Below are 23,359 nucleotides of genomic sequence, written 5' to 3' on the forward strand. Positions count from 1 at the left end.
CCCAACCTTAGGAATAGCCTCCCTGCTTCTATTCAAGTCTTGGACTCTATCCAATCCTTTAAATCAAGATTGAAAGCATATCTATTTGACTTTGCTTTCCTGACCAGTTAATATCCTTTTAAATCTTTTAAATTTTAAACTTTTAAATCTTTTATTAAATTGTATTAAATGTATTATTTTATTATTAATTTTACTTCTGTTTTTGTTTTTTTAGCGGATTTTGTATTTATCTAACTCCTCTGGTCTGTTAGTGCCTCCATCCTGTCTGTGCTAGTGCCCGATTTGTACCCTGTTATTGCCTTATGTTGACTCTCCATATTACTGTGAAGCACTTTGGTGTGCCTTTGGGTTTTTAAATGTGCTATATAAATAAAACTGTATTGTATTGTATTGTATTGTAAATGTAGTGCAAATATGTTGGTAAAAAATTTAGGGCTGATTCTTCTGGGTAAACCAGATTGTTTTTTGCATCATCAAAACTAGACTGACTCAGTGGTGGTGAGGTCAGGGCTCTGTCAGCTATACCATCTGTTGTTTTTCTTGTCAATGGACACATGTTTTTGAGACATTGGCTTTATGTGGGGAGTCATCTCATGGCTCAAGACAAGAAAAACCATATCTGATTAAAACCCAGAGAAAAAAAAGGTGTTTTATTAAAATCAAAACATGTAATATTCTGCCGATGAAAAGCACAGTAAGTACAACATTTGTCTCAGTGGATCACCTCCTTTAGAATAAATAGCTTCCATAATTGTGTACCAGTTTGTGACACTGCTTTACTAAAAGTATTTTCTACTCTTTTGAACAAAGTTTTTTCAGCTGCTTTGAAAGAAATCTCACAAGATTTTAAGGAGTTTGGGAAACTTCCACTTTGTACCGTTTCATAACCCTATATTTCATCCTTTGTGAAGCATTCCTTGGTGAATTTGTTACTGTGCTGAAAATCATTATACTGTTAAAAGATCCACTTTACTCTCTTTTGTCCTTGCATTTTCTTCAGACACTCTTATTCGGATGACAACTTTATAGTTAAAATGTATTACTTTAACTTTAATTACTTTACCCTTCCTCTGAAGCAGCAAAGCAACCTGAAAGCTTTCACCACAATGCTTAATGTCTGTTATGAGGTTCTCCTCCTGAAAATCTGTCAATTATTCCTACTTTTACTGTAGACAAACATCTCTCATGTCTTTGATATGTCTGTCTAGAATGCATCAGACCAATAGATGTAGTCTTTGCCTGTGTGGTAGTTTGCATATTGTAGATGCTCTGATTTTCTTTTTAGACAGCAGAGACCTTTTTCTCAATGCCTTTAATGGGTATTTTTTTGCAGACTGTGGGTTCCTGGAGAGTTTACATCAAATAGTCATAAATTCTACACTGCTTGTAGATTTTCCTTTCAGAGGGATGATTTATTTCACATTATTCTGAAAAACCCCTTAAATCTCGTGCCTGACAGGTGTATAAGATTTAACAACTTTGTTTTTTTCTGAAGGCCTTGGGAGCCTTTTTAAATCCTTACATGCTGTCACACTTCAAAAGCAAATAGAAGAAAACTAGGCCCAGGTTTCAATATGATAGTTCCACCTATTTTCCCTAATGAACTTCCCATCATTCCTTCCTATTCTAGAATCTCTGGTTCATTTATTAAAACTGTGTGACTGATGTTGTTTGTAATATTGTTTTTTATCAGCTTTACTCATGAACACTTTTTTAAAAATGATGAAGTCTTTCCTTGTCCAAAAAAGAAAAAAATCTTTCTATATTGATATATAGTTATTTTTTCATGATTATTGATATTTTGAAAACTCTTCAAATCCAAATGATGAAGTGATAAATGTGTTTTCAGATGTCATAAGAGAGAAACAAACCAGATGAGGAAGGATCTTAACGAAAAGCAAGCCGATTTATAAACTGATGAAAGAATAAGAACAAAGATAAACAGATACTAAGACAACAATAATCTGAACTAAATTGAGAAAGCAAAGCTAAACCTGAAACACTGAAAACCTTGAACATGAGATACATGGAACATGATGCATGAAAAACAGAGGACCTGACAATGAACAAAGGAACATATACACAACAAATACACGAGGGTGACGAGGGAAATGAAATCACCTGGGGAACACACCTGGGACAAATTAAGCCTGACGAGACAGGAGAAAGCAAAGCTAAACACGCTGAACATGGAACACAAGACTGTCACAATAAAACAGGAAACAGTGAGACGTAGACTGACACACAAGCTTGACACAGGGGTAGCATGTCTTGATTTATGGGCTTTTCTGTGTTATGTAACAATGGCTGGAGCTGAGCAAACTGCACTGAGACAAGCAGGGAAATGATATCAGTCATGATCTTCCATGCAATCTACATATAGTGGAAACAAAGGTAGCAATAGCAAGTAAATGAGTTTATATAACATGTCATCTTACGAGATAAATATTCTCCTATTAATACATCTGTGGACGCCTCAGGATAACTTTTGCACTTTTGCTTTCGCGCTTCTGTACTTTGTAATGCTCCACACTCCCTCACTCTCTCTCTGGCAGCTTGTTCTCTGCAACGGCTCTCTGCTTCAGCAGCTCTTCTCTCCTCTTTTCTCCGGCCTGGTCGCTACTGAAATAGGGAAGGCATGATTAGATGATGCTCGCCGGCTGCAAAAACCAGCCTCGCCTGTCACCACACCCTGAAGCAGCTGTTCCACTCCCTTTAAACACCTGCAGCAGTAATATTAATCCATGACAAGATGGGGAAATCTTTTCTGCAAAAGAAATAAATTTTTTTATACTTTATGTGAAATTTGCCAACAAAACAGTTTTACGTGTAGTCGAACTTTTGCTTGACCACTTGTTATTGTCAGTTATTGCTAAATAATTTGATTGATTGATTGATAATACTTTATTTATCCTTTATTTATCTTCATTTGGTTGGAGTTTGAAAGTCTGTCTACTGAGGCTCTGCATTCAGTGGGTGGCTTTGCATAATCTGGCCAGCAGCCGATTCTTTAATTGATTTGCATACTCTGCAAGGTCATTCTCAGAACACTTTTCCTGAGCATATGCCACTTGAGAATTAGAGAATTGGATTCTAGAGTAAAGAGTTGTCATTTGTTAGCAGTATAAAAGTGTCTAGGTGTATCATAAAGCCATGCCTGTGGAACTGATTAAGGCCCACATCAACTTCTTCTTCCACCCACTATTTATGAATATTTATGGGATCACTGAGAGGCCATGGAGACTCATTAACAGACCTGGTAGAAACCTGCAGCCTGTGTTTTCGTCTGCCCCTCACTGCTTTGGTCCTGAGTGCCCCCTGAAGCCCTGCTAGATAAGACTGAGCCACAATAATCACTTTTTCCAGGATCATCTTCAAAATGAGCCGGGCAATATCTTTTCTAACTCACCAGATCAACATTCGGCTCAGGTTTCTGCCAGTCTTCTTTATGTGTAGCTGTCCATGGTGCCGAGAGACTCGCCTGCATGTGCTTCATGTTACGGATGAGTAAAGACTCTTATCTCTGTGCATGCAGGAAGTTTTCCACATTCTGCAGGCTGTATACTGTTCTGACCATTGCTTTGTGCATCCTCTCTATCCTCGTAAGACTCCAGGATTAACGCATCGATCCTTGTAATCAATAGCCAAGTGTTTTTAATCAAACCTGCATTGCAGCTTCAACACACAAGTGTGTGTGTATGTGTGCATGTGTGTGTGCACGTGTTTAGCTCACTGAGTGGATGTAATAATCTGTGCGTCCAGGATGCAAATCCAGTTGCAGAGTAGAGGGGAATAAGAGGAACAGATAAAGAAATGCACAAAAAGTGAGACTTTTAAAGGTTTTATGTTGTACCGAGGGAGCGAGCAGAAAACCTGGCTGAGTGAGGAAACAGCAAGCGAGACAAAGACAGATTTGAAGGCTTTTTATAGCAACTTGTAACATGTGGTTCAACGCGGCATTAAAAAGACCTGCAAAATGATAGAAGGAGGCAGAAGAGACAGCGGCTGGTGGATCAAGTCAACTCAAGAGCAATTGGAAAAGTGATAGCATCAAAATATTTTTTTTTAATAGACCACAATATTTTTAAATTGTAAATCTTTGCTAATCTATCTAATTTGTCTCTAGTGAAGTAAAGCAATTGAAGTTCTAGTATTTAACTTTTATTAACCCGTTAACAGGGTTAAGGTGGTCCAGAACTCTAAGGAATAGCGTTCTGTCACCTTTGATTAAGAAGTTAATAAATAAATCTCATTGGCAGTTTCACACCTATTAGGCCTATAAGTCAATATGTCATTTTACATGTTGCACCCTTGCACTCCTTTCAGCTGAGAACATCAGTCGAGCTATGATTGCCATTAACAGTTCATATGGAAAGGATTTTTTTCTTTTCTTTTTCTGTAGGTAATTTCCTGAAGGGAAGCCACTTGAATCAGAAACCATTTCGGACATTTAATGGTTACTGGTCCTCGAACCGTATTCAAGGATTTTTACTGGTTGGCTATTAGGTGTAATTTCAGCATCATTCACCGCTCAAGTAATGGAGCCTTGCTGATGCTGCCAAAGGATTTCACTCCTTCTTATACAAACTTACTGAACAAACTAACCCCTAACCTTGTGTGACTGTTTGTTTGCCTGGGTCACAGCTTGTTACAGTACTTTACTTCAACAACAGCTTGCATTCATGTGGGTGTTAAACAGCGTTCAGTTTGGTTTCATTCTGCTTGTTGCTGGCCAAATGGCTGCTGGAACCTCTGAAGCAGCCTACGTCTTTTTGCATCACACTACTAGAAGCTTATCCTACCTGTGTGTACAAGTTGATGCAAATTCAAGACCACTCGTGTCAGCCAGAAGATACAGGTGCACTTGAGCATACGAGGCTAAAACTGTACACACTGTAGATCTTGATGAAATCCTGTGTGTAATGACAGCAAAACCTCTCTGACATCAATGCACCACATTTTCAACACCTTGGATTTATTAAGGCCATTTCTCTTCATTGCGCAAACACTTTCAGTGATGATTTATACTCTGAGATAGGTATTGTCGAGATAATGTGTAAGTATATCCTCATAATGTGAATCATTTATCAATTGTTTTTTTCATAAGAAGGAATTTATCCAATTTGAGAAGGAACTGTTGTATCAAATAAGTACAAACTACATCCATTAGAGTTCCATCTATTGTAATTATCACCATGCCAGCATTTCCAAGGATGGAGAGTCTATCCATAAGAAACTTTTAAGAAATATATCGAATTCTACTGCTTCTAAAAACATATATGTTTTGTTGTGAGCATCATTAGTAGGGATGGGTATCGTTTAGGTTTTATCCGATACCGGTGCCAAATCGGTACTTTTGAAACGGTGCCGGTGTTTAAACGGTGCTCAAACATCACTCTTGGCTGGAAGCAGTGCTTAAACAATGGAAAAAACACAAACTTAAACCCTCTCATGTTTAACTGTTTCCCACTTTTTCTTTGGTCATTTTAGCCTTTTTGGCCAGGGTGAAGGGAGTATCTGCCATCAAACAAGAGGACAGCCGCATGTAGCTATGATGATGTTTGCTAGTTCACCTTACATGCATTAATGTAATAACGTGGTTAGCCTACTCAACGTAAATTACACGAACAACATGAAGCTACTCATGCAGAGAAGAACGGCTGCTGCTGCCATCATCATCCGTCATCATTTCTGCTACACTGGCAGGGCTAGGGGCCAGGACTCTATTCTTCGGGTTTTTGGGGGATGTTGCTCAGGGTCCGATAACTGGCAACCCACCCGACGTGCACGGTGTGAGGTCTCGCAGCAAGCTATCAAATACGGCGCATTTCTCGGCTTTTAAAAAAACCGCTATGCGTCGCCAGGTGTTTCATCAGATTTGAGGTGTTACCTCCTTTGACAGAATCACAGTATCAGCTTAAAGCACTTGTTGCTGCTGAGTTTGCATATTTTGCTGTGAAGTACAGCCAGACCTCTGAGCGCTTCGCCTTGGACATTTTTAATCTGTAGCTCTGCTCTAACAGAACGTACGTACCTGGCCCCGCCTACTATCCTCGGAAACGTAAAATGATTGGCTAGAAGTGTATCACAGCTCAGGAAAAAAAAGCACCGAAATAAAGCACCGAAATGTGCACTGCTTTTCGGTCTGGTTACTACCGTTTATGTCAGAACCGGACACCGGTGCCCATCCCTAATCATTAGTCTTACTTCAACAGATACATAAAAAAGAAAAAAGTTGCTTTAAGTTGCTTAAAGAAGAACTGATTTCCAAGAGAGCGACCAGCTTCATCTGAAAGCTGCCCCAAATTGTGAGCCATGGCCACGTTCTATACATAATATTGTTTCAGCAACAGGGGATTGGGCCACACAGGCCTTTCACTTTTGCCCGATCCACATTTTACCAGATCTCTACAGCCCCTCCAAAGGGTAAATGGGAGATTGACACATGGATTAGGCTACGTTCACACTGCAGGTCTTAATGCTCAATTCCGATTTTTTGATCAAATCCGATTTTTTTTGTCTGCTCGTTCACACTACAAATAAAATGCGACAGCAAACGCGCTCTAGTGTGAACGCTCAAAGCGGCCCGCATGCGCAAAAGAAGATGTCACACACAACGCGCTCTGTTTAGACCCAGAGCAAACAATATTGTTTGACTGATGGCCCTTAATATAAAGACTTCGGACTTCACGTTTCCCAATTTTTGCTTTAAGTTATTTTGTTATTTACATAATAATGTAGATAACCTAATAATTATCCTTATTGCTGTTTTAGAGAGGAGCGGTGCTTCAAAGGATAGTTGCAGATTTCTGTTAGAATCTGCAGATTATACAGTACAAATAAAATGTTCACGTTTCTCCAACGTTGTCTTCCCAACAGTTTCACCGGATGGCCCGGAAGCGTTCGTGATGTCTTCTCGGGCGCTTCTCCAGAGCTGATAATTGGCGTGTGCCTTGTGTCAGTGACTTAAAAGACGGATTTAATGCGACATGACCGTTCAAACAGCAGTTGCTTTCTAAAACATCGGATATGTATCGGATTCAGTACCACATACGAAAGTGACCCAGATCGGATTTGAAAATATTGGATTTGTGCCGTTCACACTGTCATACCATGATCGGATATGGGTCGCATAGGGTCAAAAAAATCGGATTTGATGCGCTTTCGCCTGCAGTGTGAACGTAGCCTTAGTGTGGTGTTTGCAGTGATACAGATGCTGTGCCAGTCTGTTTTGGTAAAGAGAGATATGAACGAGAAAACAAACCTTTCAATTTACCAGTCAGTGTTTGTCAGGAGGGCCCTGCGACAGACTGGCGACCTGTCCAGGGTGTACCCCGCCTCTCGCCCTATGACAGCTGGGGTAGGCTCCAGCGCCCCCCGCGACCCTGAAAAGGATAGGCGGAAGCGAATGGATGGATGGATGGGTGTCAGGGGTGGGCAACTCCAGGCCTCGAGTGCCGGTGTCCTGCAGGTTTTAGATCTTACCCTGGGTCAACACACCTGAATCAAATGATTAGTTCATTACCAGGCCTCTGGAGAACTTCAAAAATGTTGAGATGGTAATTTAGCCATTTGACTCAGCTGTGATGGATCAAGGACACATCTAAAACCTGCAGGACACCGGCACTCGATACCTGTAGTTGCCTACCCCTGGTGTAGCTAGATATACGAATTTGTAGATATGAACAGCGGAAATCAGCTTCCTGAAAATGATGTCTGGACTCTCCCTTAGACATAGACAGAGGAGCTTGGTCATTGGGAAGGTAGTCGGAGTAGAGCTGCTTCTCCTTCAAATGGAAAGGAGCCAGTTGTGGTGGTATAGACATTTCACTAGGATGTGTCTTGGGTACCTCCAAGATGAGTTGTGAAGCCAGCATACCCTACCAGGAAGAGACTCCTAGCAGTCCTAGGACCCACTCAAGAGATTACATCTCTTGGCTGTCTTAAATGCCTAGGTCTTTCTTCAGAAAAGCTGGAGGAGGCAGCACCGGGTAGAGAGCTCTATGGATGCTGTGGGACTGTTGTGGCCGACATGCCTCAGCAACACTGTATCGAGCTGGAAGGCAGTACCCCCTCTTTAAGAATTGGAATGGAGATTGTCCACAATTTGCTATGTTCAACTAGGGTGATCATACATCAGCCAGGGAAGGTCTATGTCAAGATACTGGAGAGAGACTGCCTCTTTTAGTCAAAACTGACATTCTGGAACAATGGTGTGGTTTTCACCCAGATTCTAATTATACTGGACCAGCAAATGATCCTTTACCAGGACAATAAATGTTTAAACAGAGAATGTAGACAAGACACTCCTAAGAGAGGCAGAAAATATTGAACCTTGAGAAAAACTGTCTTAAGTTTGTAAAGACCTTAACTGACAATGACTGAATGAGACAGACTATAACAAAAAAACATGGCTGACGTTACTCAGGAAGTACAAGGCAACTTTTCTGTCAAACACAGAGGTTGCATGCGGTCAAAATATGTCTGCTAGTCTACATTAAAAATACCAATTGAAGAAGTTATTTCCATAATGTCAACTACACTTGTACTGACCACCTATTTAAGAGACTTATAAACTGCAAGTCTTCTAAACTCACCATTGCACAGTGAGACAGAAATCCTCTAGATGGCTCATTTTCACAGGCGTAAATTAAGCCTAGTTTTAGATTCAAATTGTTTCAGAGGAGATAAATTAAAGGTTTCCTTTCAGTCTGGGACTAGGCTTAATCCTTGACTGTGGAACTGGTTGGATATCCTATTAAAATACATTTAAATGAACTAATCTTTTTCCTTGATGCATCTGTTTTTCTTTTATGACCCACTAAAATTCATGAAATATGTCTATAATTTATTTGCATTTCAGCTGGGTTTCATTTCTAAGTATCAACCAAGTTCAACTGGAGTGATAAGCTGAGATTGCAGTACAACAGTCATCGCTGTCCAAAATCCATACAAAGTACTTGTATGGAAGCCCAGCTATTCATACAAAGCTGCAGTATTGTAGCAATGAACTGGCTTGGTTTGTAGCTCTGGTGTTTACTGTGGGGAGTTTAGTTTTACAATTCCTGCAGGATTTTGTTTAGATGTACCTTCTTGTCATCTGAAAAGGGGAGAACTGTGGCCATTATGAGATGCAGCAAATGTCAGTAAAGTCTATTGTTCTTAAAAAAGAAATGATTGCTGACTGGTGTCTGGAACAGTTTAGGATTTTGATGATATGCAGTGTAGCACTTTCATTTGTGTATGCAATATTAAACACATTCTTGGCTCCCAGGTTTTGATCCCAGAGAGGGGATGTTGTCATCACTACCTTGTTTTCTTGCCAATATTTTCCCATTTCTACCTTTTGATCGTGTTGAAAACAGGGTGAGAAAGGCTGTAATTTTACCCATTTACTGGAAATATGCTGTTGGTGAGATTGTAAATACAACAATGTCTTTGTGTGCATGTGTGCATCTATTTACAGACTTGTGGCTTATATGATTTGGGTGTGTGCGCGTGTATGTGCTTCTGCTCTCCACTTATATGCCTTTTCTAAGTATGCGTGCACCTGTCTTATTGAACATGGTGATGGGTACAGAGTGAAGTGTCTGGGAGGGTGAAACAGGAGAACGAAGAGGATTGATTTCGAGCTTTAAATAAACACACTCTCCTGTCCTCCAGCTGAGTCCACCAGACATATATCTGCCCCACATGCCACTCAACTCACCTCCTCTCACCACAGACAGAAAGTGTGTGTTTACAGCAGTCAGTTGATCCCGAACCACTTGGAGAAATGTTAGTCAAAGTAAAATATTGCTTTCTCCCTGCTTTTCTTTAATGTTTGCAGCTGGCTGCAGCCCTTCGAATTAATAATTTGTGCTGACAAATTGCAGCATTCCCTCCCCAAAGTGGCTCATTTGTCCTCTTAAAGGATAAAGCAGCAGTGAAAAATGCACCATGTGAGTTTTCCTTTTGGTATGTGAGAATGGTTCGCCCTGTCTCTTGGTAGCTCTCTGCATGACAAACTTTGTGAGAGGCTGTGTGAGAGAATATATTATGTGAGAACACACACAGGTGCCATCTCCTGTCTGCACACAAAGCATTGTTCAGTTTGATATGATAAAGGCGATGCAGTGGAAAACACTGAAAATTTGGTATTTTTATGTTTTGTTTTGTTTTTATTTTATACTCAAAGATTTATAAATGATTACCTATTGCACTGAAGCCCTTGTGGCTTACTTAAAGGTGATTTAAGAAATCCACAAAAGCTTGCAGATCTCCCATGGTTGAGCCACTAATGAATAAAGCACAACATAATAGAAAGTGCATGAAGTTATTGGTCTGAATGTTATTTCCTCCTAAAGTGACTAACATGGGACAGCTGCACTGTTTCTGATGAACTGTGTTGGGGTTAAAGAAGCTAAGAAATTTAGAAAAAGGAAAAAAATGATGTGAGCTTAAACACTAGAACCAACATACCTGGTTCTTCAGCAGAGATTTTTACACAAATTCAAGTACATCAAAAGTGCTTCCTTCTAACTCTTGAGCCAGAGATGGTGGTGCTTTGGAGAGTTTGATACTCTCAGTAAGGTATCATTTTAAAATCTCCTGTATTCAGTTTATGAAACTTGGATGGACCCAATTCAAGAACTTTAAAACGACAAGTCAGCCACGTCATTATGAATGATCCATAACTTGGCAATGAGGTTTGTGGTAATTATTGTTGTTCTTTGAATCCAGGAGGATTGAACTCACTATTTGAATTCTGCCATCATCTGATGAAGAAGTTATCCAAATGATAACAGGATATGCGGCTAACCTCATACCACAGTCACAGCATTGATTTTTAGTTCCTTATTGTATAACATCAAGTTTTGGATTTATTATTTTTTTCCCATTGCTGTAACGCAGTCATTTCCTAATAAGGACAAATAAACTACTCCTTCCTCTTCCTCACATTTATAGGCACTGTAAAGCGCAAAGATTGTAAAAAGCAATTTCATTACCTCATGCAGTGATTAACCTTTCCCAGTGCTTCTGTTCCCAGGAAACCCTGTTCTTACCTCTTTTGCAATGTGTGCTCTCTGTCAAAATGACAGACCCTTGAACTTGAATTTAAATTTGGATTGTATCATGAGGCCGCTTCACTTTTTTCCTCCTGCACATGAACTAAAACCAGCTGACTGCGGCCGAATTGCGCAGAAAGGAAAACGCATTTTAGTTCAACATTACCCTAACTATAATGTTTAGTTCCCTAACATTTTTACATTACTGCATTACTGTATAATGTAATGTGATTACAGTAACATGTTACTTTGGAATGTGTTACACCCAACACTTTTCCAGTTATTGTAACATTCTCCCTCTTCTCCTTCATACATTACAGAAGAGCTCAGAGAATTTATTTTGCACAACCCCATATTCACACTTTTGTGTTCTTTAAAAAATGCACTGAAGGACCCTTTCTTGATTATGGAACATGAAATCCTGACTGAGGACAGTTTTTAGTTACTGCATGGTGCTACATGGATCTCTGGATCCCATCTCGTCTGTTTTTCCTCAAAGATGGTCAAAACACACAATTATTTATCAGTGCATCAGAAATGCAAAGAAGCTAAAATGAATCTTAGATAGCTGAGAAAGACACAAAAGCATGGCCCTAGCTGTTTCTGTCAAATATCTACAAACAGAACTTGGATAAGAAGAGTGCAGCAAAAGTTCCATGCTTATTTGAATGCTCGGCTCTTTGCTCCTCTCCTCCCATATGTCAGGATAATATTTGCACATTATCTGGCCTTTTCGTTTTTCCATGGCTGAATATCTGATCTGGTGCAGCCAGCATATCTATTAATGGTCTTCTGGTGGCTCTGCCTCCCCCTCCCTTGATTCAGAGATTACCATTTAGCTGCACTGCAACTCTGCTATTGCTTTCCTGACAGGAAGCACTACAACAGCTCTGCAACACATTTCTGTTATCTCGAAATTACAGTATGCTTCTCCTCCTGTCGCCTCACCTTAGGCCTTTCACTGTTTACAGTAAATCAAATTTACTCATTCATTTTAGTTCCTAAGCATGATGAACATGTTTTAAAATGCAACAGTTCTGTTATTTCTTGATAGCGTTTTTTGTCTCTGTTGCCCATGCTCCCTAAAAGAATGAGTAAATGAAATTTCCAACTAAAGAGATGTTTTCTGTTATTTCTCCTGTGTAGTCGTGCATTGAAAATTCAAAAACCAAGTCAAAGATTGCTGTAAACAGAAATAAGTTTAGAGAAAAACAGTTTGCCAGAGACAATTCCATCTATTTATATATAAGCTCTCTCTCCAGCCTTGGACTGTCTCACTGTTGGGAAGATTTTATTTTTCCCAGCGCTGTGCGCCCATAAGTACAAGTGCTCTTACGAGCTTTCTGTTAGGTGAGATAACTGCTCTGTGGTGACCATTTAGTGGCAGCCATCTGTGAGACAATATGCAACAAAGCTTATTTAAGGCCCACACAAGAATTCAACTGCCCACCCGTTGATCTATCATGATCACTATCCTTCTACTATCATTCTTCTCATCGCAATACTGCCAGCATCGCTATGCTAGCCGTGATAAACATCATGATATTACATAAAGGTACTGAGTAGAACAGCACCTTGATTCCCATTTAACTGCTGTTGAGATTTTCACCAGGGGGTGCACAATTTGGTGATGGATAACATCTACCAGATAGTATCCATCTACCATTTACCATCGCAGTATATTACCCGCTAATGCCATTGATTAGCTCATTAGCTAAAAAGAAAAAAAAAAGATATGGTAAAAATGTGGTCTTTTGTTCACTGGCTCACTTTAAAAGTAATTCTCTTAACCATTGCTTTATGGACAAATAAGTTAAACCTGCCACTTTTTCCCCCCTAAAAAACAAGTCTAAATGTCTAAACAGCCGTTGGACATTTCTCCACTCTTTCCACATTTCCACACCAACGCTGAAGAACTCAACATAACCTTTTTCATTGAAAAGGTCTATAGACAGGTCAGCTCAACTCACACGTAGACACTTTGATCTGATTTTGGTCAAAATGCTGTTAAAGAGTTACGTTGGTTTGTTGAAGTCTTTGTTGTGAGTTTGTTAGATACCCATCACATCAAACAGCTGCAGAAACCACTGTGCATCTCTAAGATGAAAAAGTTCTACTTTACATACAGTAATACTTATCTTATCTCACATAAAACACAATAAGACAACTTGCTGTGTATAGGTAAATACAATTGATTTGAATTGAATTAATAGTCTTTATTCATTTCAATGTATTAAAATATAGAGCAACTTTAATTGTTGTTCTTTTGTGTATTTTGCTGTATTTTATTGAATTTACAGCTCATCCCTCTCACAGAACCCTTGGCAAAGAGGACATGGAGAATGGGAAAGGAGTGTGTCACTACATGTGATACTCCATATATAGAGCTATAATGTGCTGCCGGGTTCTGAGTTTTAGACCTAAAAAGGAAAATGATGGCCATGGTGGGAGGGAGCTCCTGAGGCAGGGGTTGTACTAACAGAAACTTTCTATAATGTTTCTTGTTCCTTCTTTTCTATTATTTTTAATTCATTTTGGCTTTTTCTTTCTTTTTGCCCCCAAACAGCAGAAATGCAAGCAAAGCACAGTCTGACCTTTACAATTGTTACAATTACAAAGAAACTGAACCCTAATGCATAATACATTTGTCTTGACCTAAAGGAACAGTTAGTGGAAAATATTATAGGAAGTGTATTTATTTGTCTACTTAGTGTCTATATAAGTTAGGAACTAGGGCTGCTGGTAGGAAAACGAAATAGCTTTCTTCTTTCTTACAGTTTGTTGTGTCAGCTGCATATTAATGCACTGTTTAAATGGTATATGCTAAAGATAACATTTTTTATTCATTATGACGAGTACTTTTGTGCACTTTTTGGAAACAGGGATTGTGATAAAGTAATTTTTGTTTTCTATTTTTTATCTGCATTTGTATGACCACTGTTCACTCTGAGTTTAATGAGGTAATTGAAAGCACTGCAGTCACATTTATTAATGTAGTCATTTAAATTCTGAAGAACTTGACTGTTACCCAACACACCGAGAGCATCTTTGCTTGTGACCCCACATACTCAATATACCGTGTTTTTCTTTAAAATACTATGGCAGTGAAAACTGCTTTCTGTCGTGGATGACTGTGCTGAAAGATAACTGACAGTTTCTTGTGTTTTACCTCTGGCAGGTATTTGGATAAAACCCACTCGGATGTCCAGGATGAGGGAGAAGAGGGCTGACTTTGTGGCAGGATGCCTGGGTGGAAGAGTCATCATAGCTGGTGGTCTAGGTCAGCAGCTCTTTTCTATTTAATCCATTTTTCCTGCCTTCTGTTAATCAAGTACAGCACTGTGCCTCATTTCAAGAAGGAGAAGTAGAACAATGGGCATAGAAACTTTATTTAATTTATATAACACAATTACGTAAAAATCACAAATGTAAGAAATAAAAAGACAAACATCACTGAATGTCTTTCAGTGGTGTGTGAATGTACTGTATACATCCTGTGTCCTTGATCCTGTTGCCATTGAGCCGTTGCTCATGTTATGTTTTTTTCTGGTAGGGATAAAAATATTATTTTCCTTTTTTTTAAATTATTTAATACCATGCAGACATAGCACCAAAATGATCTATTGTAGTGCAATGCATGCATCACAGACATCCAGATGAAGGAAGCCAACAGAACAGGCAGGCAGCCCAGTTGATATAGATGACTACCACCGGTGGGGATACAGGTCTCTGGAAGTGGATCCTATGCACTATTTGCTCCAAGAAGGATGTGGTGAAAGCAGGTGATTCATCAAAGCACAAATACCTTTGTGTGTGTACCTCAAGTACAACATCTGAGTGATGCTGTACTTAGATGTTGTACTTGAGGTAAACAACATCAGAACATCAGAATATTGAGCACAATGGGGACACAGCCATCCTTCGATGGTTTTAACTAAAGCTGGCCAAACTTTTTAATGCTGGCATTAAATTGTTTGGTACTTGTAGGCTAATAATTTAGAAAGATTAAATCATTCAGCCTTTTTTATTTCTTGGTATGTTGTAGGTAAACCAAAAAATGTGAGAAGCACACTGAGACTCAGGAGCTTGACACTAGGATAGGGGATAACAGAAATAGAAACACACGACAGACCAGGAAGACAAAACAGACTGGACACGAAAGGGGAACAGACATGAAAGCAAGAAATAGCCAAACTAGAACATAAGAACCAGACAGATGACAGGACCAAGAGTCAGAGCGAGAGCGAGAAAGGCAAACTTCGACAAACGTAAACATACATGACTGACTTAGGATGCTGAGGAGGACACACAGAGGAAAGACTAAGAGACTGGATATGAAAGGAAGCTAAATTAAACAAGAACTAAGATCTAGAAATTTAACAAAAGTATTAGCTGAAGAGCAGAATTTTAATATTCCACAAAAATGAAAAGCGTCTGGACTTCTTTAAGTTGCTTGAAGACATTTCACCTCTCATCCGAGAAGCTTCTTCAGTTCTAAGGGTCAAATGGTGGAGAGTCCCAGATTTAAACCCAGAGGGAGTTTCACCCCAAAAAAGGGACAAAAGGACCCCCTGATGATCCTCTACCTAATCACAAGAGCCAAGGTGTGAAAACGGGTGTGGGTCACAATCAGCCACTTGGGATCAGCGGGAAATCTACACCGTAGCTACATCATGACTCCAAACCCCTCTGAACGCCCTAACCTTAAAAAACAACTGCATATACATGCCGTGTGTTGTGATTGGCTTGTTCACCACTTTCGATTTCTCCTGTACATTTACACCTACTTTTTCCCTGCATTTCTTGAATAACAATTATCAATACCAATATAAGGAATAATAATGTATGTGAAAGAATTGGAAACATTTTTTCCTGACGTTCAATTTCCCCCTGACAACAGCAATAAGTGGGGAGCCAGGAGGGGGGAGCCCAGGTGGCTCCTCATATAAAACACCTGGACCATGCACCATGATGATCTAAAAGGCTTGTCAGTCACTTGCTTAGATGAGGTCAGACTCTACAAAGACTCCCCACAGAAGTGTAAATCAGGCCTTAGTGTGTCACTTGAGAATCTTTAGTGTTTGTAAAACTCGACTGGAGTAAACAAACAAACAACAACCCTTCTCACAACAAAACGGACCACTATAGTCAAAAGAAGATTGATCATTCATCCAGCTGTTCCATGACATTTCACAGTACAGTTACTTTGGGAGCTTCACACCCTTCTTTGTACATATATGCAAAGCCAGAGGCTCACAGAGCAGCAAAAGCACAGATACCAGCATAGAACAGAGGTCATTTTAATAACACAAGACATTGATTGACATTAATTAAGCTGGATAAACCATTAAAGAAAAAGTTGGGGTGAAGGTGGGCTGCAAAGTGGCTTGCAGCTTTGGGGAACCCTGTGTTAGACAAGCTGTGGATTACCTAACACAAACCTCCTGTGGATGTTCAGCTGGATTCTTGTGAATGTGAAAGCCCTAGCATATGATAGTTTTCCCATTCAAACCACTTGTCACCTATGCTGTAGATGGGGCATTGTTAAGAAACCTCTGGCATCAACATAGAATTGTTTGAAGAATGTGATCATTCAGGAAAAAAACTGTGCATTGTTTTGCAACTTTCCTTCTAAAACAAACAAATAGAGTCAAACCATCTGTGATCCAGGTATAAGCACATAATTATCTCAGTATCTGGAACCCTTAAATTGCACCATGTAGAGCAAGGCCTTGGCTTGACTAATAGTTGTTATTTGTTTATTAAAGAGATCATCAGATGATAAAAGGCCTCAACATTTACACTGAACTTGTCAGAGCAGACCACAACTCTCATTTCTCATCAAGGCCACACACAGGCTCGCAAACCAGCAAATTAATTTTCCATTAACTTTCCATTTTCTCCCTGACTGAGCTGCATTTGTTAAAGTAAATACAGTGTGAAGTGAAATTGAGCAATGCTACAAATTAATCACAGGTCAGCATTTTTCACAGTGACACGCTTGTTAAACAGATATTGACCCTCTTTTCTTTTGCACTTGCATGCATCCGCAAGAACAGCCTCGGTTATATATCCACAAAGCTGTATCAACACACGCAATCCGATGTAAAGCCCAGAGTTATAGAATGAAATCTGTTGATGCATTCAAAAGCTGTTTGTTCTTGTAAGACAACCTCAGCAGCAACACAGAGCAGGAAGTTACAGGAAGAGAAGAGTTATTTTTTTCATTACTATGAAATCAACACAGCTTAGCTCCAGCTTAAGCCTATTAGGTTAAATTTCCATCATGTTTATCCTCATCATTAATGTCCGAGAGAAAACATCTGACACATCTGCAGTGTGAGGAGAAATGAAAAGCTTGGGGAGAATAACACAATCCTTCTCAGCTTCCTCCTCTGCATGCTAACAGTTGCAATTCCCCTTTTGCAAATAGATTTGTCACTCTAAGTTACAGCACCATTAATGTAAAGAATTAGAATTTTTTTTTTAATTGGACACTCTTACACAGCGGTCTCCAACCTTTTTTGCGCCACGGACCGGTTTATGCCCGACAATATTTTCACGGACCGGCCTTTAAGGTGTTGCGGATAAATACAACAAAATAAAACTAGTACCGGTACCAAAAAAAAGAAGATTTATTCATAACACACGTGAAAAGACCCAGGAAAACCGAATTAACGATAAAAACGATAACAAAATAACGCTGAAAACCGATAAAAACCCTGAAAACCATATATTTCACACCTGAGCCTCAACTCTCGCGGCCCGGTACCAAATGACTCACGGACCGGTACCGGTCCGAGGCCCGGGGGTTGGGGACCGCTGCTCTAACACACTCTCTAGGCCTAAGAAACTTATGCAGTTTGGTTTTTTTGCCCCAGATCCAGAGTGGCAGTCAATGATGTGGCCTGACAGCTGTGCGTGTTTGTGTGTGTGTGTCAGACCATGTGAGAAAGAGAGGAAAACGTCAATCTTGTCCTGCTGAGAGAGACAGTTATGAAATTCAACAGCCAATGGAGAAAGAAAGGGAAAAGAGGTTTGAGCTGGATGAAAGAAATAAATGTATGTGAGCGGGGGGAAAGAGGTAGACGTGTTGTATTTTCTTCTGTGGTAATGTCAGCTGTGAGCTTGGCTCGCCATCTAATCCATGATGATATTTTGGGCTTGTGAGTCATTTCTGGTTCATGGCACATTTCCCTCCCTCTGCCTGTTGACTAGGGAAATAAAAAAGGCAAACACATCCACGAAGGCATTCTTGAATGCAGCTAAATTGACGAAGGGTTAAGAAAGCAGAGATTTTGAAGATTCTCTGTGCAGACAATAGGTGGTGGTTCTACTGGGTTACTTCTAGGAGTGGGGGAAAAATCGATACTGTGTAGTATCGTGATATTTTGTTTGCTAATAATGTATCGATACAGGGACAGCAGAAATCGATATTTTGTTACAAAAAAGGTTTTTGTGCTCTGACTTCAGAGCATGTTGATCCTTTTTCTGAGCAAGAATCCTGACATTCCTTCACTGTCCAAATGTGTTTAACTTTTTTTTGGCAGCAATAAACATGACAGTTTACTTATTTTAATTTAAGACATGTTTTATTTTAATTAAGTTTAAAACTTTTTTATTTAATGTAAAATTATATTTTGTTTTTGAACTTTCAAATTCTTCAGTTGCTGAAGGGGCTGCATAAGGTTTCACAAATTGCATAGTTCAGAATAGCTATAATTGTACCAGACAGTTGCATTCAGTTAAGTTGGACCTTTATGTACAGAATCTGAATATCGCAAAATATTTTTAAAAATTGCAATAATATCGTATCGTGCGTTAAGTATTGTGATAATATCATATTGTGGGATGTATGGTGATTCCCACCTCTAGTTACTTCTATGTTGACATGGGTAATGACAGTGTGCCCTGAAGGTCAGGAATGATCTGCTAATCAGCTGAACTCAGAAAGTGTTCTGTTATTGGACTTCTTCGATTGTTTACAATGAATTCCATGTTCGAATGTAAGCGTGGCCAGAAAGGTCTCTGTGTCTCCACTTAGACTCCTGCTATCTGTGATCTGAACCTGGATAATCAGTAGAAAAATGGTTGGATGGATGGGCAACACCATCATGTAGAATTCAGCTTCGAAAACACACAAAAGCGAGCAACTCCAAGCTCAAGTCTGCTCTTATTGGCATCCATTATCCATATTATAAAGTTCTAAACTTCAAACAAACTTCAAATATCCATACAAATAAGCCATATAGAAAGTATATGGTTGCACCACTGTGGTTGGCCTTTCTGTTTGGAGTTTAGATGTTCTCTCTGTGCTTGTGTAAGTTTTGTCCTTTGCCTCAGGCTTTTCACCCACAGTCATAAGAAATGCATGTTAGATTAATTGTTGACGGATAGATAAATTGTTTGAAGTGTATAGGACTTAAAGTGTTTAAGTCCTAAAACATTCATACAGTGTGTATGAATGTTTTGCTAAAATGTGATCTGTAATCTAAAATGCTGCTCAATAAGACTTGAAAAGCACTATATAATTGCAAAGACATTACGTTGAGCTGTATATCAGTAATGTCACAGTACAGTAAAGAGCAAACTTTAGTGTCATTTTAGCATCACTTTAGTAAGCGATGCAGAAAATGTCTTATTCTGCTTTTATGCTTACTCCTCATTTGCTTCCACGCCTGCTGGAATTTCAACATATTCAACACAAATTAGAAAATTGATTACGCTCAAGTCCTCTGATTAAAATCACTGAGCTGGGCCTCTACACCATGTTTGTATTGTTGTTTGTATTAGATGATTTTTTATGCAATTATCTGACAAATAAAATGCAATGTTGTGTGATACAGACCACAGTTTAATTCTGGTGAGTGAAATTCTAGTGTTAGTCTGCCACTGTGTATTCATCAGCAGACATATGTGATGTACTTATAGAGTTTTTGGATATAGCTTGCTGACCAAGGTCTAAATACAGTCAATTTTGCATCCAAAAACTGAATATGGTGGCAGCCAAATATATAGTATGAGTCTTCAAAATGCAATGTCAGAAACCATTGGGCAATTTTACATCTATTTTACATCCATCTTCTATACAGTACCATATTGCAACAGCTATATTTAGCTTGTTGTCTTGGATTTTTTTAACTAATGTGTAAATTCAATTGACAGAAAAATGTTTAGAAACTAAACATTAAAGACAAGCACAGTCGGCCAACTAGACATTACAAGAGCTGCTCAACCATAAAAGTCCATGTCATGAAGCTCCAGCTGCTCAGTTTTTGTGCCGACCCTGCTTCATAACTTCACATGGCCTGTCACTTCATGATTACTGTGTTTCCTAAACACTTCCACTTTGCAATAATACCACTTAACTGTGGAATAGAAATTTCATGAACTGATTTGTTGCTATCGTGGCATCCTTTTACAGTACCCTACTTGAATTTTGCAAGCTCTTTAGAACTTGTTCTTCATTGACAAATGTTTGTAGAGAAACACCAGTTTCTAAGAGATTGCATCAGAAAGGGCATAAAACCCTTGTGACAAGGGAGAAGCTAAAAGTAGCTTCCAAATTTTAATTTTAGCATGTAGTTTACAGTATTTGTATAGGTAAAAAAAAAATTTAAGTAAACGCTGAAGCAAATAATCAGTTCAGCACTGCTCTCCTCTCTGTCACTCATATTAAAATGTCAGTTATCGCTATTGGCATCTGGAATACATCAGCATATCTGTCTTCATGTATGAGGTTTTGTTACCTAAGCTACAGATATTTAATATCTGTAGTCAAGATCAAAGTGAACCATGATAATAGACACAGGACAGGTTTTCACTCAACGTCACACCACCTCTGAAATGGCCGGAACTAGTTTCCAGTATTTTCCACCTACCTATAGTCCTCCCTTAGAAAGGATGTTACAGTTAAAGTAATTTCAAGACTACTTGTTTGGTTTTTGGGGGTGAGTTTTTCTCAGGTTTTATGGATCTTATCCGGTTGTTCAGTCTGACGTCACTGGCCGTGTCTGGACCTAAACTCCGCTGCAGGTCCATATATCAAACGATCACTATGGCATTACTGAGAGTTGAAAAACTGTCTAAAGTCTTTCATCTTTAATAAAATGATCAGCGTTCTGCTCTACCAGGTGTAACAATTGAGTTTAGCATCCAGGCATCCATGAAAACTGCATTTATGACATTTAACGGAGTTAGAAGTTAGCAGGGAGTTAGCTCGCTAGCTTCTATCTAAATACAATATAGCATGTCCTGACTGCGGGGTTTTGGAAACTAAACAGCAGTGACTTTTGTAGGGTTACTGAAGTTGGGCTAGCTGGTATATAATGATGTGCTACGTGACCGCTAGCGACACAGCTATGTTAGCATAATATAAATAAGCTAACTTTTTTTCCACTCGATAAAAGTTAACGTGAGTGTTCTCGGTGGTCAGGAACAAATGTAATCGCATGGCAGGATGCTGTAAAAGGACCAAACTTCAGCCAGGAGAACAACTGAGATAATCCATCCACAATACGAGGTTAGTCATTCATATACTGCTGCATGGGCTGGGCTGTAGTTACATCCTAAGGTTTTAAAAACTGAGCTTAAATAAATGATTAGCGGTAATAAAAGCCGAGTGAGGTCAACAGTGATCACTGACTGTTTTAGGAGCTTTTTGAGATCAAATAGAAGAAAATAGATAACATTAAACATGTTAACAACACAAAAGCCATATTAAACGCAGACTACTTTAGGCCCGGAAGTAGGATTCGTCGTGTCATCCCTGAACAACCGAATAAATACTTCTTACATGAATCAAGCTCAATTTGTCTTTACAAAACTGAAGTCACAAAGCTGGAAGAACTTAACTAGACTTTTGTAATACTACAACTATTAATAATTAAAAGGTCAGATGATAAACAGAATTTGTGTACAGTTTAATGGTGATCAGTGATGAGGTTGGATGAATTTTTTCACTGATTGTTTTTTCTTAGTACCCATCTTATTAAAGGGCTTATTTTAAAAGGCGTGCTGGAGGAGGCCAAATTATGTTACAACCAGTTAGGACAGTTTTAAATAATGTTTGTTTGTCTTTGATGTTCTTCTGTACTTTTCAGTCTGAAACAGAACACGATGTTCTCTCTTTTTGTGCATTTCTCTGTATTTGTATCCATTATAGTAACACTGTCTTCACCACCTCCACCCACGCACCCAGCATTTTGTGTTTTTGCACCGCCTTGTACTTTTGTTTAATTCATGACAACGCCTGACAACTTGATATCTGCACCTAAATTATAATTAGATACGATTTGTCACACGAGGACTGACTTGAGATGCAGTTATGGGCTCATGGATATCATTTCATAATCAGATTATTTGTGTTTGCATGCACATGAACCTCAAAAACAGCCATTAGGAATGGGCTCTCACACACTTTGCATACACATACTTCCTGATCTTTATGTATTCAGATGAGATGTTCTGCATCTGTGAGAGTCATAGATGCAGAAAACTGTGACACAACTTTGACCTCATCTGTCATTTTAAGCCTCTTAAAGGAAATCGTATTAAAGGAAACTCAAACTAAAATCACAAATAACACAGTGACAGAGACAGAAATATATAAACTTAATGTGGTTTAAACTGTCAGTCAGCAGGTAAATCTCTGTATTTCAACAAGCTGAGTACCCTCGGAATAAATCTGCCACTCTGTGTTAATGCGAAGTGACACTGTTACTATTTGTCACGCCTGTGCTAGTTTATAACACAGATGCAAGTTTTCTTGAACCCCATCATCACAGGTTAATGAAGCACAGAACAGATAATTATATGCTGATTTAGATTTTTAATCAGTAATTTCTTCATGTCCTGATGCTAAAAGTAGCTTTTAACTATCCCTGTTTGAATATATACCTAAAAATAAGAACTGTGTCAGCTTAGACTTTAAGGCTGCGTTTGGTGTCAGATTAGCCTCTAGAGATTTTTTGCACCAAAGCATTTCTGGTGCCAGAGGTTTGCAGTTATTCAGAAGTCAGAAGATCTGGAGCCAGGTTACTGGGCCGTTCCTGAACTGCTGTGGGAGGTAGTTCAGAAAAAGGCTCACATGGGCAGTTTTTCTATGGGCAAAACTTCAAATTAACCTTTTCATACCACACTGATAGTGCGGATGACAAAAAGAAAAACACCCCCTTCTAATGAATAGATTTGTTCAGTGGTCTTTTTTTCTGGACATTTGTTAAGCAGAGTACTTCTTCTGAAAGATGTTTTTTCTTACAAATTGGCGTGTTTAATTAGTACCCAGCTATGTCAGTAACAAACCAACACTA

General features: G+C 39.0%; 1 protein-coding gene across 2 annotated transcripts in view; it reads left to right on the forward strand.

Moving 5' to 3' along the window:
- Positions 1 to 23,359, forward strand: part of LOC102289338 (kelch domain-containing protein 8B) — a 231,930-nt gene that overhangs the window by 203,711 nt on the left and 4,860 nt on the right. For both annotated transcript variants that reach the window (XM_014338677.2, XM_005938079.2), the window contains one exon: positions 14,227 to 14,328. In XM_014338677.2, coding sequence (XP_014194163.1) covers positions 14,227 to 14,328 — 102 coding nt within the window. The remainder of the gene's footprint in view (positions 1 to 14,226; positions 14,329 to 23,359) is intronic.

Source organism: Haplochromis burtoni, unplaced genomic scaffold (assembly GCF_018398535.1).
Source record: "Haplochromis burtoni strain Fernald_Lab_line unplaced genomic scaffold, NCSU_Asbu1 Contig_246, whole genome shotgun sequence".
In the NCBI taxonomy this organism is placed as follows: domain Eukaryota; kingdom Metazoa; phylum Chordata; class Actinopteri; order Cichliformes; family Cichlidae; genus Haplochromis; species Haplochromis burtoni.